Source organism: Tauraco erythrolophus, chromosome 3 (genome assembly GCF_009769465.1).
Source record: "Tauraco erythrolophus isolate bTauEry1 chromosome 3, bTauEry1.pri, whole genome shotgun sequence".
Classification (NCBI taxonomy): Eukaryota; Metazoa; Chordata; class Aves; order Musophagiformes; family Musophagidae; genus Tauraco; species Tauraco erythrolophus.
In genome coordinates this window covers 81,169,591-81,185,707 of record NC_141467.1, presented here as the reverse complement: position 1 = coordinate 81,185,707, position 16,117 = coordinate 81,169,591, and the positions used below count along the sequence as shown (strand labels likewise).

At 36.2% G+C, this 16,117-nt stretch overlaps 1 protein-coding gene across 6 annotated transcripts in view; it reads right to left on the bottom strand.

The window, feature by feature from the left end:
• Window positions 1–16,117, bottom strand: part of VPS13B (vacuolar protein sorting 13 homolog B) — a 500,947-nt gene that overhangs the window by 237,711 nt on the left and 247,119 nt on the right. For all 6 annotated transcript variants that reach the window (XM_086608763.1, XM_086608762.1, XM_086608766.1 and 3 more), the window contains exons 23-24: window positions 11,202–11,436; window positions 1,158–1,378 (exon numbers count right to left, since the gene is read on the bottom strand). In XM_086608763.1, the coding sequence (XP_086464889.1) occupies window positions 1,158–1,378; window positions 11,202–11,436 (456 nt within the window). The remainder of the gene's footprint in view (window positions 1–1,157; window positions 1,379–11,201; window positions 11,437–16,117) is intronic.

The following is a 16,117-nucleotide window of genomic DNA, read 5'->3' as shown; positions in this document are numbered from 1 at the left end:
TAATTCGCCATGTCTCACTCTATTAACCCTCTTCCCAGTGAGTGTGAGCCCATCTAGCACAGAAGACAACAGCATATAGAAAAGGAGTCAGAAATAACTTGGATAGAAGGCACTGAATGGGGCAAGAGACCACACATCGAGGATAAAACAAATACATAGTTTAAAACACTTGTTTCATTCATAGAACATGGAATGAGGCAAGGGAAAAATTGCATGCAACTGAGAAACATATTGTAATGAGCACACACAAGGGATAACATTAAAATTACACCAGTCACCTTGGCTTTAGTATTCCCAGACTTAAGCCATAGGTCCATAAACCTTTACAAACATGATGTGCTGCCTGTCAGATCAACTTTGTGTTCTTTCCCGTTCTTTCTATTATGTGAAGCGATAAACAGTCCATTTTGTCCATGATGTCCTTTGAAAAAATTTTACATACAGCTAAAACTTTGGAGCAGACAGTGGATGAATGCAGAGTCCTACTCAGACCTCAACACATTTGCAATTCCCAAGAACGAGTGTTCTCTCCAGCACCACTGGAAATGTTGCAACTGCCAGCAAAGCGTTATTCAAGTTGCAATAAAGATTACTCAGTTTTGCATAGAAAACGTACTCTATTTGGAACAGCAAACTTGATCCAGGTCAGTAAAATACAGGGTGCACTTTCTGAAAATCTAGTAACATCTTGCCTTTTAATAAACATAAATTAAGTGGTAACTTTTGTTTACACATATTCATCTGTTGTTTTTTTTTTCCTTCAACAAGGATACCGTTGTTTGCCTAAAAAACATTTTGTGTTCAAAGAAATGTTAGTTCTATGAAAATATGGTAAAAAATTACATTAAACCACTTCAATATATGAATCGATAGTGACAGTAGAACAGCACTATAGCATTTAATGGTACATCTGCAATTCATTTCACTCCATCAGCCAAAAGATGCTTTTATACTGTAGCTATTACATTTTGAGAAGAGTTTAAATTACAGAACTTGAGAGAGCTTCAAAGTAAATGTTAATCTAAGCACCTTGATCTTGATGGCCCAGTTAAAAAAAAATTAAGATAGAAGAGACCCTCTTCAAAAAAATGCAGAACAACTGTACTTAAATTGAGTTATTTTTAATTTCCTTTCATAAATCAATTAAACATACCAACCTGGGGGTTGGAGCATTTTATTTCAAGAGACTCAAGGTCGACATGGAGGCAGACAACAAATGAGTGTCTGGCTTCTGGCCCCGAAGCAAGCAGTTTCTGCGAAGTAACAGCTAACGTGGAAGTACAGCCCATTGGTTCCACTAAATTAAGTGTCATCTGTTGTCCAAGGAGAGTATATATACTGAAATGATGCAGACTAATCGTCCACGGAAAAGCATCACCTAATGAGTAAGAAGAAGGGAAAACAGTTAAATCATTGCATAATAAAAACTAGGCTATTGTTTTCTCAAAACTCAGTAAAGGCCATCCTAAACCCCCTAAGAATTCAGCAAGTGCAATCAACAAAAAATTAATTGATCCTAAACTCTCCCAAATAGAATTCAACCATCAATTCCATTCTGTATCTTGAAATCTAAACAAAAGGAATAAATTTTTTACAACTTCTTAAAAAAATTGTATCCATTGGGAATTTTAACCTCAAATGGTGAACAAAAGTGTACAACATAGTCTTTAAAGAACATTATTTTTGCTTTATAGGATTTTCCTCAAACTGAGGAGTATCCTGAAACCACTCTCCACTTATTTCAGCATATGGATGGCAGAGGCAGTTCCTTACATATTACACTTATATGTGTTTCCAGATTTTAATACTAAAGAGGAGAATTACCTTCCAAAAATTTACAGCTTGCTTCTCAACAGAGTGGTGCCACTGTCTAAAGCCTATCCCAATGCACTGCTCACGTAAGTGAGACCTTGACCACAGTGCGGCTCTTTCCACTGCCTCCGCTTAACTTTCTAGGAACAGAATGGTGATGGATTTTGCAAAAAAAAATTACTATAGACACACACTGAGCACTTAATTTCTTATATTTAGGAGAAAGCCTACCCAGAAGTGTCTGGCAGCCTAGCATGAATTATTATCGAGAATAATCAGTGAAGGAATTGGCAGGGTCCAGCTGAACAACAAAATGGCTGCAATTTCAGTACAATTCGTTTTCTTTAGATTATCAATAGATGGGAAAGAAAAGGAGAAGTTTCCAAAGCAGGACTAGAGAGAGAATCATTTGCGTAGGTCTGTAAAAGGCCTAAGGGAATTCTTTTTAGTGAAAGAAAACCTTCAAGAGCTCTACTAGCTGGAGTTGAAAGGAACTGAGAATACAGACTACGGAAACTGAAGCAGAAGCCCTGTGGTGGGTTTGGCCACCAGGTGCCAACCAAGCCACTCTGTCACCCCACTCCTCAACTGGACAGGAGAGAGAAACTATGACAAAAGGCTTGTGGGTCGAGATAAGGATAGGGAGATCACTCGGCATCTACCATCATGGGCAAAACAGATTCGACATAGGAAAATTTAATTTATTGACAATTAACATCAGAGTAGGATAACGAGAAATAAGAACACATCTAAAACCACCTTCCCCTCCTCCCTTCTTCCTAGCCTGAACTTCACTCCCAAATTCTCTATTTCATTCCCACTGAGCGGCACAGGGGGATGGGGAGCAGGGGTTGTAGTCAGTTTGTTATACGTTGTCTCTGCTGCCTCTTCCTCCTCACACTCTTCCCCTGCACTGGCGTGGGGTACCACCCACGGGAGACAGTCCTTCAAGAACTTCTCCAACGTGTGTCCTTCCCCCGGGCTGCCATTCTTCACAAACCGCCCCAGCAGTGCACCTGCTCTGGTGTGGTGGGGTCCTCCATGAGCTGCAGAATGGATACCTGCTCCACCATGGACCTCCATGGACTGCAAGGGGACAACCTGCATCACCAGCTGCAGGGAAACTTCTGCTCTGGCATCTGGAACACCTTCTCTCCCTCCTTTTTCATTGACACGGGTATCTGTATAGTTGTTTCACTCACATATTCTCACTCCACTGTCTCAGCTGCTGTTGTGCAGCAGTTTTTTTCCCTTCTTAAATATGTTACCACAGAGGTGCTATCAACATCACTGATTGGCTCAGCCTTGACCAGTGGCATATCTATCTTGGAGCCATCTGGAACTGTCGGACATTGGAAAAGCTTCTGGCATGGCATCTTCTCACAGAAGCCACCACTGCAGTCCTCCCTGCTACCAAAACCTTGCCATGTAAACCCAATACAATCCCACATATGATAACTGGGTCCTGGAGAAATAATTTAGGCACTGCAAGAGACACTGAAACAAAATCCAAAGAATGCTCAACAGAAGTGAGGAAAATGAGACTATGAAAGATACATGGGTAATTATCATTTTACTTGAAACATAGAGTTTTTTGCTCTTTAGCAGTACAAGAATGTAACAATTATTTCTGTATTTTTTTTATCCTCTAAAGAAAGTCTTCATTGTTCCATTTATCACATTTTCTACTGAGGAAGTTGGGCATTTTTGTCCTCACTTGAATGACAGTCTGTGCTCAATACGTGAATTTTCAATCCATTAAGAGAAACTGGCTGCCCCAATTCAAAGTAACATAAAAGTGGCTGAATGCAGTCTCAGATCCAAACACAGTAGGCTGGTGAGCATCCACAAACCTCAGCCTGGGTTGAAACACTCTTCATCTTTGTGCAAAGAACATTCATCTGGAGGAAGAGAAGGAAAAAAAGTTCTCCTTCCTATATCAAAATTCAGAAGATTATTTAGTATAAGGATTTATTTTGCCAGATTTGGGCACAGAGTCATGGGTAAGAAGAGTCCAAATTAATCTAATATCCCAGAAGCACGGGAGCCAGTCTTGAGAACCAGAATAGAAGAATGCAAATGCAAATGTACACTGAGACGGGCCCTTGGAGTCTAACAAAGTAATAATTCAAACCAGTGTATTTAAACAATATATGAAGAGTGTGTCTGCTGCCTGGTGTGGCCTACAGTCAACAACGTCCTGCTGAGAAATCACATCACTAAAAAACAGCACATTTAAGTGCTAATGGTGATTATTCAAAAGAAACTTGAAATTAAAATAAAGCTACATCCAAACATATTTTAATCATATTATTTTAATAAGAATTCTATTGTTTCTTCCACAGGTGGCACAGCAACAAATTTATATGGTCAGGAGTATATATCAGGAGAATCTGTGTGTCTCATCCTAAGAAAGAACCGAAAACTTCAATAATTTACTTTGAAGATATTGCATACTGAAGAATTCAGTTCAGTTAAAATAACTTGAAAATAGTTTGGAAAAGTTTCAGATTAGAAATCTAAAAGTAGTTAGCAACCTGTACTTTTTCCAAGTTCTGTCAGCCAAGAAATACAAAATATTAATTGTAATAGACTGAAAAAAATCAAATGCGAAGTCAACTCTAATGACGTGTTTCTAATTGCTACACATGAACTTTGCTTTTTTCAGTGACAACCACAGTAAATTTACATCGTTTATATTTCACGGCTTAGAAAGAAGGAATCTCCAAATAAAATACTGAATGTTAACTCTATTACGCTGCATACATTATCTACCTTAAAAGGAAAACACCAATCAAATTTTATCGATGTACAGAAACCATAGTGTGCTGAACAAACACTGTAGTAAAGATATGGAAAATTTACAACGATCAAATTCCTCCCAATGTCATCAATCACCTCTTCTTAGCTCCATACACACTATGTGACCATTCTAACATCATACTGGAACTATCAACCTGATGAATTTTTGGTTTGTTGTTCTACCTGTTTGCCTTATTTATTTATTTAAAAAAACCCCAAAACTTTACCTGTATTCATTTCCAGATTGGTTTTACGAAACTATTTATATAACTAATTCAAAGCATCTAAACATTAAATGTAACATTGCCTACAGGATTTATTTCAAAAATGATCTATTAGTAAGAAGGAAGGAAGGAAAAGCCAGTGTCACACTTGGCAGATACTTTCTCTACATCTAACCTTCCCATCCATGTATGCTATTGTTTGTCACCTAATTGATGAGATTCTTTTCTGCTGAAATACGTTGAGTAAACCTCACATTGCCTTCAGTGGAACTAGAGCTCACCATACATCTCTTATGGGCAAGATTATAAAAGATAAACATGAAAGACCCCTAATACAGTTAAAGATTCTAGTTAATTCCTGATCTACCACTCTCAAAAATCCTTATTTTTAATTTCTTTAAACATCACTATTGATTTAAAAAACTTGAAAATGTATTCATTAGGATATTTCAACTGCTGTGATAACTTATGACATTTATAAATACCACTTTCAGATCTTTGGCAGTTGATTGACCCGGCCACCAGACAACTTTCAAGGAACTGGCATTCACCATTTATCTACTATTTGCAATAGTTTAGCAAGATTCTTTTCCTATAGAGTGTTTGAGTTATTTTTCCAATACATATAATTACAAATTTTTGCTGTACGCAAGCATTTTCTCTGATAGTTATTTGATGCACTTTGTTTCTTAGCTAGAATTAATGCTCATTATAAGTCTTTCCATATGAATGACATACAGTATTGATAAGTGTACTTAACTTCTATTGTTTTATCTTTGCTCTCCCTTTTATACGACACTTCTATTTATTTTGAAAAACAAATTACAGAAGTGGTAGTCGTACACAACATTGACAGTTGTACAAAAGGGAAATTTTGTTTATTTAAAGTTAGTAACAGTATGAAAGATCATGAAAGCTTTATCATGCATATGTTCTAGGATCTATTCCCAGGCTTGCTACAAATATCCTTTGGAATCTTCAAAAAGCATCTTGGTCTGTCTTCATTTCCCTTTCTGTACCCACACTGCAGAGTCTTCACGTGCATTTCCAATGCACTCACATTCTCATCTGACATGCAATGTTTAAAAGACAAAGATATTGCAATCATTGCCATGTCAGGTCACTACTGTACTTTTCCCCAGTCATGCAACAGGGAAGCAGTTGTATGGCTGCATAATCCTAGATGCACCCAGCTGAAAGCCCAAAGGGCTCTGCCCAAGTCCAGAGCTCACTTTCAGCAGATGAAATTTAGTTTCACAGACTTCAAATGTAAGCACAAACAGACAAGCTTTTCTAACTTAAACCCAGCTACTAGAGAGCTCTAACAGTTGAACACAACATTAATAAGTTGTTTATGCAGAACTTCATTGTTATTCAGATGCTGAAAAATGACACTACAGCGTGAGAACTAATTTTATAAGGTTATTAACCGTAACAGATAAGTTAAACACAATAACTACCATGTTTTACGGATAGTGACATTAAATATAAACTCAAACAACACACTATTAGAATGTCAAATATTCATTCATTTATAGAAATTATTTTTCAGTTATTATATTGAAGTTGGGCATTTTTTAAAATCTAATGCAAGATGTCAACTTCTAAGAATGCCAATATACTGGTGCTCTACTGTAAAAATTTAACTGCCTTTTTGGCAGATTGAAATAGATATGCTTCTATTATACTGTAGTAGTTTATGCCTAATAAATTTAGTTACAATTAATTCACACATGATTATTATAAATGCTAATTTTCTATTTCCCTACAAGTCAGTTGGCAACTTATTGAGTTCAAACTTATACTACAAAAATTTGTGAAGCTATATTTCACAAACAAAAGCCATCCCAGATTTAAATGTTTGGAATACAGTGATTTACATGATTGTCAGTACACTGCTATCCATATGAGAATGTGAATATGATATCTAGCAATATCAACAACAATTTTAAGGTATTTTGAACACTGGTTTCTAAAATGTATTCTGTGTCTTACCCAAGTATTTGTATCTTACTGTATCTGACCAAACCAAACATTTTTACAAAGATGGATTCATAAAAGTTATTGGTATGAACCCAAAAAGGAACATTTTACATGTGCCAGCTAAGAATTATTTTTTTTAAAAAAAAAAAAAAAAGATTGAATCAAGGACAACAGACTACAAAAGACAATAACTATTTTAAAAATATGAGTGGAAGCCAGGAAAAGATTCTAAAATAAAAGAATTAAAAAGTAAACTTCTAAACACAGGAAGATTTCATAGATGCCAAAAATGTTCTCATTATTACTCTAAAATTTAGGATTTATGCAAAGCAAAATTTTAGTTCCCTTCATGTATTCAATATATTTTCCTCTTACAACATTTGAAATTTTTGGAAGACCACTTAGCAGTCCAGAAGTCCTGATCATAACATATTTTGTCCCACTGTAAATTCACCACATTTTTTCCTATCACTATAGGTTGGGACTTAGGGAGTATATAGACGAATTGTCAAGTATTTGAAGTTGGATGTACATAAGCATATACCAGAAAGTCATGACTCACCCTAAGCAGTTCTCTAAACATTTCAGTTCTGCTCAAATTAAGTTTCTAACTATTTAATTTTTTCTTTGTAACTATTTTACTTAAAGGGCAGCTACAAATAGGACAGAGGTCCCACTGTTCGCAAGGAGCCAAAATGGAGAAGACAAGGGACAAGGTACAAGTTGCACTGGACGGAGTTTCATCTTGATATAAGAAAATTTTTTTACAGTAAGAGCAATCACTCACTGGAACAACCTCCCTAGGGATGTGGAGGTTCTCAAGGTGCAACCGGACAGTGTGCTGGATAATCTCATCCAGGCTCCCCTTGCCATTAAAGTTTGGACCAGATGATTATTCAAGGTCTCTTCCTACCTGAGATGCTCTATGATTCTTAGTTTCTCTTTTAATATCCTCAGCAAATACTACCTCATGGATCTATCACCTGATTGATTTGAACTATAAAGATAACAATTAATGTACTTAATTAAGTATTTATTTATGTATTAATAAATTATGCAATTTAATATCTTTTAATGAACTTAGTTGTATTTGTTATTCAACAGAAGTTCAACAGCATATCTCATTCTTTACATAGATAAATCCATTTCTGTTGGTAAGCTACTTAGTATGATTGAAGTTGTTTCTGAATCAAAGTACTGTACTTAAAATGTTCTTTCAAGTTTTCCTACTAACTACAATTACCTCAGACAAGAAATGTATCAGAACTCTGAAAACAAATGGAAAGATCTTACTGTGGGATATTGTGTAAGCTATTTTTACAGTATGTTGACATCTTGAGGTCAATGAGCCTCTGTAACTAGGCAGCGATATCCCCAAATGACAGTACGACTATGCTCCCTTCTCTTCCTCTTTTAGTTTTTCATGTAATAAGGAAAAATAGATGACTGAGCACACAGCTTTCTTAAAAAATAACAATGCATCCTTTAAACAGGCCTTTTACTTATATCTTCTTTATAAAAGAAGGAATGACTCAAAAAACAGTTTCCAGGAAAACCAAGGCTGAATAAATATAATTTCAGAGAGATGGTAACACGTCTTAAGAATGATGGTATGTCCCTGAAGTCTTGGTCAAAGTCAATAGAATGTAAATTAAGAGACTTCTCCAATAAAAGTCCATAAAAATTATTTACCTCTACATGGGAAGAAACAAAGAAGGTGACTTAAAAGCTTTGAAAAAAAATTTTAATAGTCTGTTTAAGGGGGAGTTTTGGCATGGCAGAAGGCGACAGCTCCATTAGAGAATCAAAAATATCAAGATTGTGAGAACTTCTGTTTGGCATTATTCCCAGAGCACAAAGCCACACACAAATAAATTCCTTACCATAGGCTTTATCCCAACCAGAGGGATTCTTTTCTCTCACTAGGATCTTTCCTTCAAATCTGGGTTTGACAAAATTCAAATGACTTCTTACTTTCATAAATGGTTTAAATTACACCATCAGTTTAAAACAAACAAAAGACTTTGGTTAGATTTAGTTATCTTTTATCTGTCACTATGATTAGCAAATTAGATCATTCCTACTGAAAGCTATTAGGAAAAAACATATACCTTTCTCTCTCTCTCTCTTTCTTCTTCTTCTTTTTTTTTTTTTTGAGTTGGTAGCATGTCTAATATGATTTTCATTATCACAAACTACAACTTTATTTTTGTTGCTGTGAGTTAAGGTAAAATAGAGGAAGGAGGAGAAGGGTCCAATATAAGTGGCAGAACAAAGGGAGAGGGAAAATACTGCTATAAATCCAAACAAATTTCAGATGGCAGGAGCAGGGGTAGCTCTTGAATGTGCTTTTGACTTAGTTTTTCATAGTATATACTTTATAATCATTTACCTTTCAGCAATAAGTATGCAGAAATCAGAATAATTTTCCCAGAAAATTCTTTAATAAAAGCAAGGGAACAGCTGCTGTACTTCCCTCTCTTCATCTTAGAACAAATAAACAAAACAGCAACAATTCTTTCCAAATACTATAGTTCGAGAACACAACAATGAACTATCTGTACACCAATGGTTTGGGCTGGGATAGACTTAATTTTCTTCACAGTAGCTGGTGGTAAGTTTTGAATTTGTGATGAAACTATTGATAACATGGGGATCTTTTAGTTATTGCTTGTACAGTGTTAAGGCCTTTTCTGCTTCTCACACTGCCCCACCAGCGAGTAGGCTGAGGGTGCACAAGAAGCTGGGAGGGGACACAGCTGGGACAGCTGACCCCAACTGACCAAAGGGATATTCCGTACCATATGACATCGTGCTCTGCAATAAAGACTGGGGGAAGGAGGAAAAGGAATGACATTCACAGTGACGGCATTTGTCTTTCCAAGTAACCATTACATGTGATGGAGCTTTCCTGAAAATGGCTGAACACCTGCGGGCTGATAGGAAGTAGCAAATTAATTCCTTATTTTGCTTTGCTTACATGTGCAGCTTCTGCTTTAACTATTAAACTGTCTTTATCTCAACATATGAGTTTTCTCACTGTTACTTTTCTAATTTTCTCTGCATTCTGCTAAGGGAGAGTGAGTGAGTGGCTGTGTGGGGCTGAGCTGCCTGCTGGGGTTAAACCATAACAACTGGCATTTCCATGCAATTTTAAACTTCATTATAAGGCTAGATCACATGGATGCCATTAAAATAAACACAAACCCCAAGACTCAAGACTATTAGGGATACTTGCCTCACCTATTTCCAGCAAACAATTTTTCATATGAATACTTGTAGAACAATATTTTTACATCAGTATTCCTTCAGAATACTGTTGCACATCCATTTACTTTGATCATTTCTAAGGACTCTATTTTATAAAAAAAAATCTTATTGAACATAAGCAGCTTGTTTTCACTTGCTAGGTCCTTTACAGCTTATCACCTCCTTTCATTTCTCAATCAGTTGCGGAACGTTAAAAGCTGATTCTCCCCTCAGATTGGTCTACAACTCAAACATCTATCAAATACTAGCTTTTCAAATTAGAACTTCTGTACTTTTTTCTCATCCCTAGCCTATGCACAAGAGCATTCCCCCATAAACACTCGTACAAACCTTCTTAATTTTTTTCTTCAAATCTCTACAAAAACCTTGCTACAATCCCTATAGACACAAAACAGAACACAACTGTTGCCTGTCATGATGATCAAAAAAGTCTCGTTCTTTTCTTTTGATAGTGTGCTATATACACGGATTTCTTTCCTCATCTTACATTGAATCATAGAATATCTCAAGTTGGAAGGGGTCCATAAGGATCATCAAGGACTATCTGAAGCAACCATATGACTAAAAGCGTTGTCCAGATGCTTCTTGAACTGACAGGGTTGGTGTCGTGACCACTCCCCTGGGAAGCCTGTTCCAGTGACCAGCCACACTCCCAGTGAAGAATCTTTTCCTAATGTTCAGTCTGAATGTTAGATCCAAGACTCTTTATATTTATTTTTTTTTTTTTGCCAGAAAATGTAGCGTAAGAAGTTTTTCCTAACCAGCCTCCATTGTGCCTTGGAATTCACAACTCACTGCCCCCTCCTGTTGTGTCAAACCAACACAGTAACTCAGATGACAAAACCAATAAAGGTAAAAATTGCACTTCTGAATTCATTTTGCTTCATCAAACATACAAAACATATCACAGAACCATTTTTTTCATGATGCGTTTCACTTGGATCTCCATGGGGCAAACCTTGTTATTAGTATTTCTAGCCATCAATAATACATAACATACTGCTAAAAAAAACAGCAACAACATCAGATGTTTTCAAAATAAAATTGATATCATTTTCATAACAGTTAAAAATGGAAATAAATAGTAAGCTTTTTTGAGTTTATCACTACCTTCTTCCAGGATGGGTCTCAGCACAACGAACGGGATTTCCTGCAATGGTTCCATGTGTTTGTGTCCAGCACTCATAATCTTTATCTGGGGCAAGCAGACGACAAGTGTCCCAGGCATACTGGCCTGCCCATGGTACCAGCTTCGCACAGTCCCAGGAATGTCACCTGATACAATAGTACTTGGGGAAGGCAGGCTATCATTCGGAAGGAATACGCAACAAGACTGCACTTCAAGCTGAAAAAACAAAGCCAAGAAATATTTCTCAGAAGTAAATTACCACTTTTTCCCCCAATGTGGAGTATTCATCTTGGTATGAAATCTCAAGTTACTCTTCCATCGCAGTTGACTGAAAATAGTCCTAGATTTTAATTGAATTAAGAGGAAAGTCATAGATTTAGTTGAAATAAGAGGAAGGATAAGATAAAATGTTGAAAAATAATATAATCCTGTAAATTATGATTATGGGAGGGGAAGGAAGAAAAAGTGTGGTATTAGTCTGTAAATCTGATCTGAAAGGTGTTGCCATATAAACTGAACATACATTTATCTACATTTCAACAGCTTTTTACAAGAAGTGTAATTGAGTCAGAAAATGTTCTCATAATAAAGCTGAGTAAACCCTCTTTTTGCAGGTCATTAGCTTTTGTTAGCAACAGCTAAGCCTCTAGAACCAACATTTTATATGCTGTTACTTTCTATAAAGAATTATTTCAGGGAAAATTCTGTCTTTACTTTGCAGTGAGCAGTAATGAGCATGTACAAAAAGGTTAATCATCAGGAAAAATATAAGCTTTAGTGAAAAACTGACTAAAAAACTGAAAAAAAATGGATAGGTGCATACATACACAATGAGAAAGAGAAATGAATAAAGTTCACAAAGTTTATACAGCTTTTGTCCTGTTTTCAATGAAAATTAGAAGTAGTGTTTATGGCTTCATATGAAATGGCACTTTTTTGTTCTTTAGTTTCAAGCAATGCTGTCACCCTGAAACATTTCTGACCACTCTGCCATCTAATTACGAGCTTCCAGCAAGGCTGAGTGAGCGCAAAACAAGAATGGAACTGATCACTACTTGTTATCTCAGAGGCAGTGTAAGCTGCAGACGGTTAAGTCTTCCTTGGCTCTTGAAAGTAATATTCTGCACCTGGATATGAAATAGCCCTAAGAGCCTGCACACTTGAATGCTTTGTTAAGCAAGTACAAACTGTGATTCAATTCATTTCTTCATTTCATTGGAAAAGTCTAGTGTACAAAACATTGGAAACGAGATGTTATTTGTAGCTGTGATAGAATATTTGTTTGCTGCAAACTTACGTAACAGAGTCTTTCAGTTTGACATCATTAAAGACACCGTAGCTTAAAACTGATAACCAAGGTTTGCACTCCATACCCTGATGGCTAATAGTCCCTCAAGACCAAATAGTAATTTGCAATAGAGCTGGAATTCCTCAGCACCATAAGTACTTTGCCAGCCTAGTGAGAAGAACACAGATATTCATCTTTATTTCAGCATTTTTGTGCCCTTTTGCTTAGACAAACTGACAAGAATTCACTGCAGAAAAATGTAAGTAGAATTTTGCAAAAATAAATACATTGTTACATGAAGTCTGTGTTTGTTTCTAGTTTTAGAACTGTTTGAGTTGTAAAATGAAGTTAATTACATCTTTGATAAGTAGTTTATTGATCCAAGGTTGCAGAGTGTACTTTATTTATACTGGATGAAAAGCAACAGTGTATTGTTACAGATGTAATAGATTTGGATTTCTTTTTTTTTTTTTTAAACTGGTAAATTAGTCATTGTGCCAATTTGCAAAGATTTTTACAGTGACACACTGGATCGTTTTCTGGTCTATTAGTAATAGGTTGCAGGTCAAGATAATGATAAATAGATGACAAAAGAACTTATGATCAGTATAACTTTTTTTTTTTATCAGTGCATTTGCTGAGTAAACAGTTTATAACAAATAATCCATTCTTCATATATATATCCATGACGATTAACATCAAACGCTGACTGGATATACAAACCATGTGGTAATAATAATTCAAAAATTCCACCAACTTGAAGAGATACTATACTTCATCACATTACCAGCAGCAGGATCTAAAGGAGATGCTTCAGAAAGTATTCTTGAGAAGAGATCTCAATACTCAGTAGAGTTTTTACTCTTAATTTACAGTTCAGTATAGCTTTATACTGAAGACAAGTTCTTCAGATCATTTTTGTTTTATTTTACTTTGCCATATCAGGAATATTGAAGTGGAATCACAACAGCTTCACTCCTTTAAATGCCTGAGCGAAATTCCTGTTTACGTAGGCATTACATTGCTATTCATTTTCAAACAAGTGAATGGGATTTGGACCATGAATTTTGGTGAGGTTTACACAATAGCATCAGGCCCTCTATACATAACATTACAGATCTGCTTACAGATATGGTTTGCTCATTTGTGTTTCATTTAAAGTTTTATATATGAATAAATGAATTTCACAAAACATTATGGACCTGTTGGAGCGAGTCCAGAGGAGGGCCACGAAAATGATCCAAGGGTTAGAGCACCTCTACCTATGAAGACAGGCTGAGAGAGTTGGGTTGTTCAGCCTCGAGAAGAGAAGGCTCCGGGAAAACCTTTTAGCAGCCTTCCAGTACCTAAAGAGGGCCTACAGGAAAGCTGGAGAGGGACTTTTGACAAGGGCATGAAGTGACAGGACAAGAGGCAATGGCTTTAAATTGAAAGAGCAGATTTCGATTAGATCTAAGGAAGAAATTTTTTACATTGAGGGTGGTGAGGCACTGGAACAGGTTGCCCAGAGAAGCTGTGGACGCCTCATCCCTGGAAGTGTTCAAGGCCAGGTTGGATGAGGCTTTGAGCAACCTGATCTGGTGGAAGGTGTCCTTGGCCGTGGCAGGGGGGTTGGAACTAGATGATCTTTAAATCCCTTCCAATCCAAATCATTCTATGATTCTATGATTATTGCAGGATTTCAAAGGCCAACACAATGGACATATGGCAGAATTCCACATTTTAGGACAAATCATGCAATTATTGCAATTACATAAGAAATTGCCAACTTGGATGCACAAGGGCCCAATAAGGTTAAAATCAAATTGCATCTGTTGAAGTTCTCAGGCAGATTCTGCTTACACACAACTATCAACTTCAATGGAATCTGTGTACGTTTACCTGACAGAATCTGGAGATCTGTCTAATAACAAGTTCCATTGAAGGAATGGAAGAGAGAACCTAAAATGATGGCATTACATGTTGGACAAAAGTGAGAATGTGTGCTACACATTGCTTCACCAATCGGAAAGTGCTTTAAAATATATGTAATCCAAATATCTTAAAATTAAACTACATCAATAGCATATATTAAAGCCATGATATAAATCTTTTTACACTTTTTAAATAACTGTTAAACTGCATGTCTAAAATTGTGAATTTAATGTAAAATGTGACTGATTTATGCAACTGAATATAAACCTACAGCAGTAAATCTTGCATTAATGTAAGGATCTGACAATCCAAGGGAAAGAAAATGAAGTAATCTGCCAGTAAGAAGTCCTCAAGCTGGAGGTCAGATCCTGTTCATGGAAACCATCTGGTTGGGACCCTCCAAGCCACACCAAACACAAATGATCTTTTAAAAAAATATCCTATTCATTAATGCTTCGCAGCTGCACTGAGTGTTACTTCATTTTTCCATGGCAACATCCTTTCTGTTTCAAGGATCTTATTTCAGTTTTGGTAGCAACGTGTTCTTTTGCCAATACTGAACACATTCATGTGTTAAAGAGAAGGAATTATTACAAATTCTTGAAACAGAATCACCTCCTATTTTCATTTCTATTATGTCAAGGCCTATACATGCGAAGTAACATACACTAATGATAAACCAATGAAGTAAGCAGTATTTTCCCTTCTACTTTTAAAAAGTTACGCAAAGCATATTGCTCTAAGCTTTTACAAATATATAAGTCTAAAAAAGCGTAATGACTTTAAGATCTCTGTTGTATAAAAAGGAAAGTATTATGTTACTGGAATAAATGGCATATTTTTAATTCATATTTTATAAAAAGAAAATGTTGGTAGACAGAACAGTGAAATATGTACTGCAGAAGAATTAGGTCGTCTTAATGAGGAGGGTGAGTGGGAGGGAGTGAAATAAAACAAGTGACACGCCATAGTTATCCTGCACAAATGGAATGAAAAGGGACAGGTTGTACAAGAGTCTTTACAGCATTTCGTGACAGTGATACCATAAGGAGATTCCCTTCCCTAACCCACATTTTATAGATATAAACCAATGAGAGGCATTGAAGACGACCCACAAGGTGACACTCACATAAAGTCCTCACTCCTGGGAAGTGGCCTTTCTCCACATTAATAATCATAGAATCATATGTCCTCGTCAGAAAGGCTAATGTGTTTTTCTGGGAGTTTCAGACACAAAATATAATCTTGCAATGACTCCCAAAACTGCAAAGAAGCACCACTACACATCTTATGTAGGGGTTCTGGTGCGGTCATTATTATAAGATGACACTTCAGCTTCTGACATCCAAATTAGCTCTACTCAATTAGACCATCTGTGGTTGAGCCAGTCACGCACCGTTTGTTAGAATTTAAAAAGGCAGGCAAAAAATTAATGTTTTAAAGTTAGACAAGAAGTAAAAATTATATAAATGAAAAGCAGAGCACATGAGTAAGAGAACTACAAGAGCAGGCTACCTGTACATACAAATGAGTATAACAAGGATCAGCTGCATTTTCTTTAACCACTTAAAACACAATGTCTTAGCACTACACCTTATTCCCATTCTTTTCTAAGAAAGCTTGATTTTAAACAGTTTTTATTTAGTTACAGAAAATTTCCTTGTTTTTTCTTCAGCGTGTAGTAAGTAACCAACT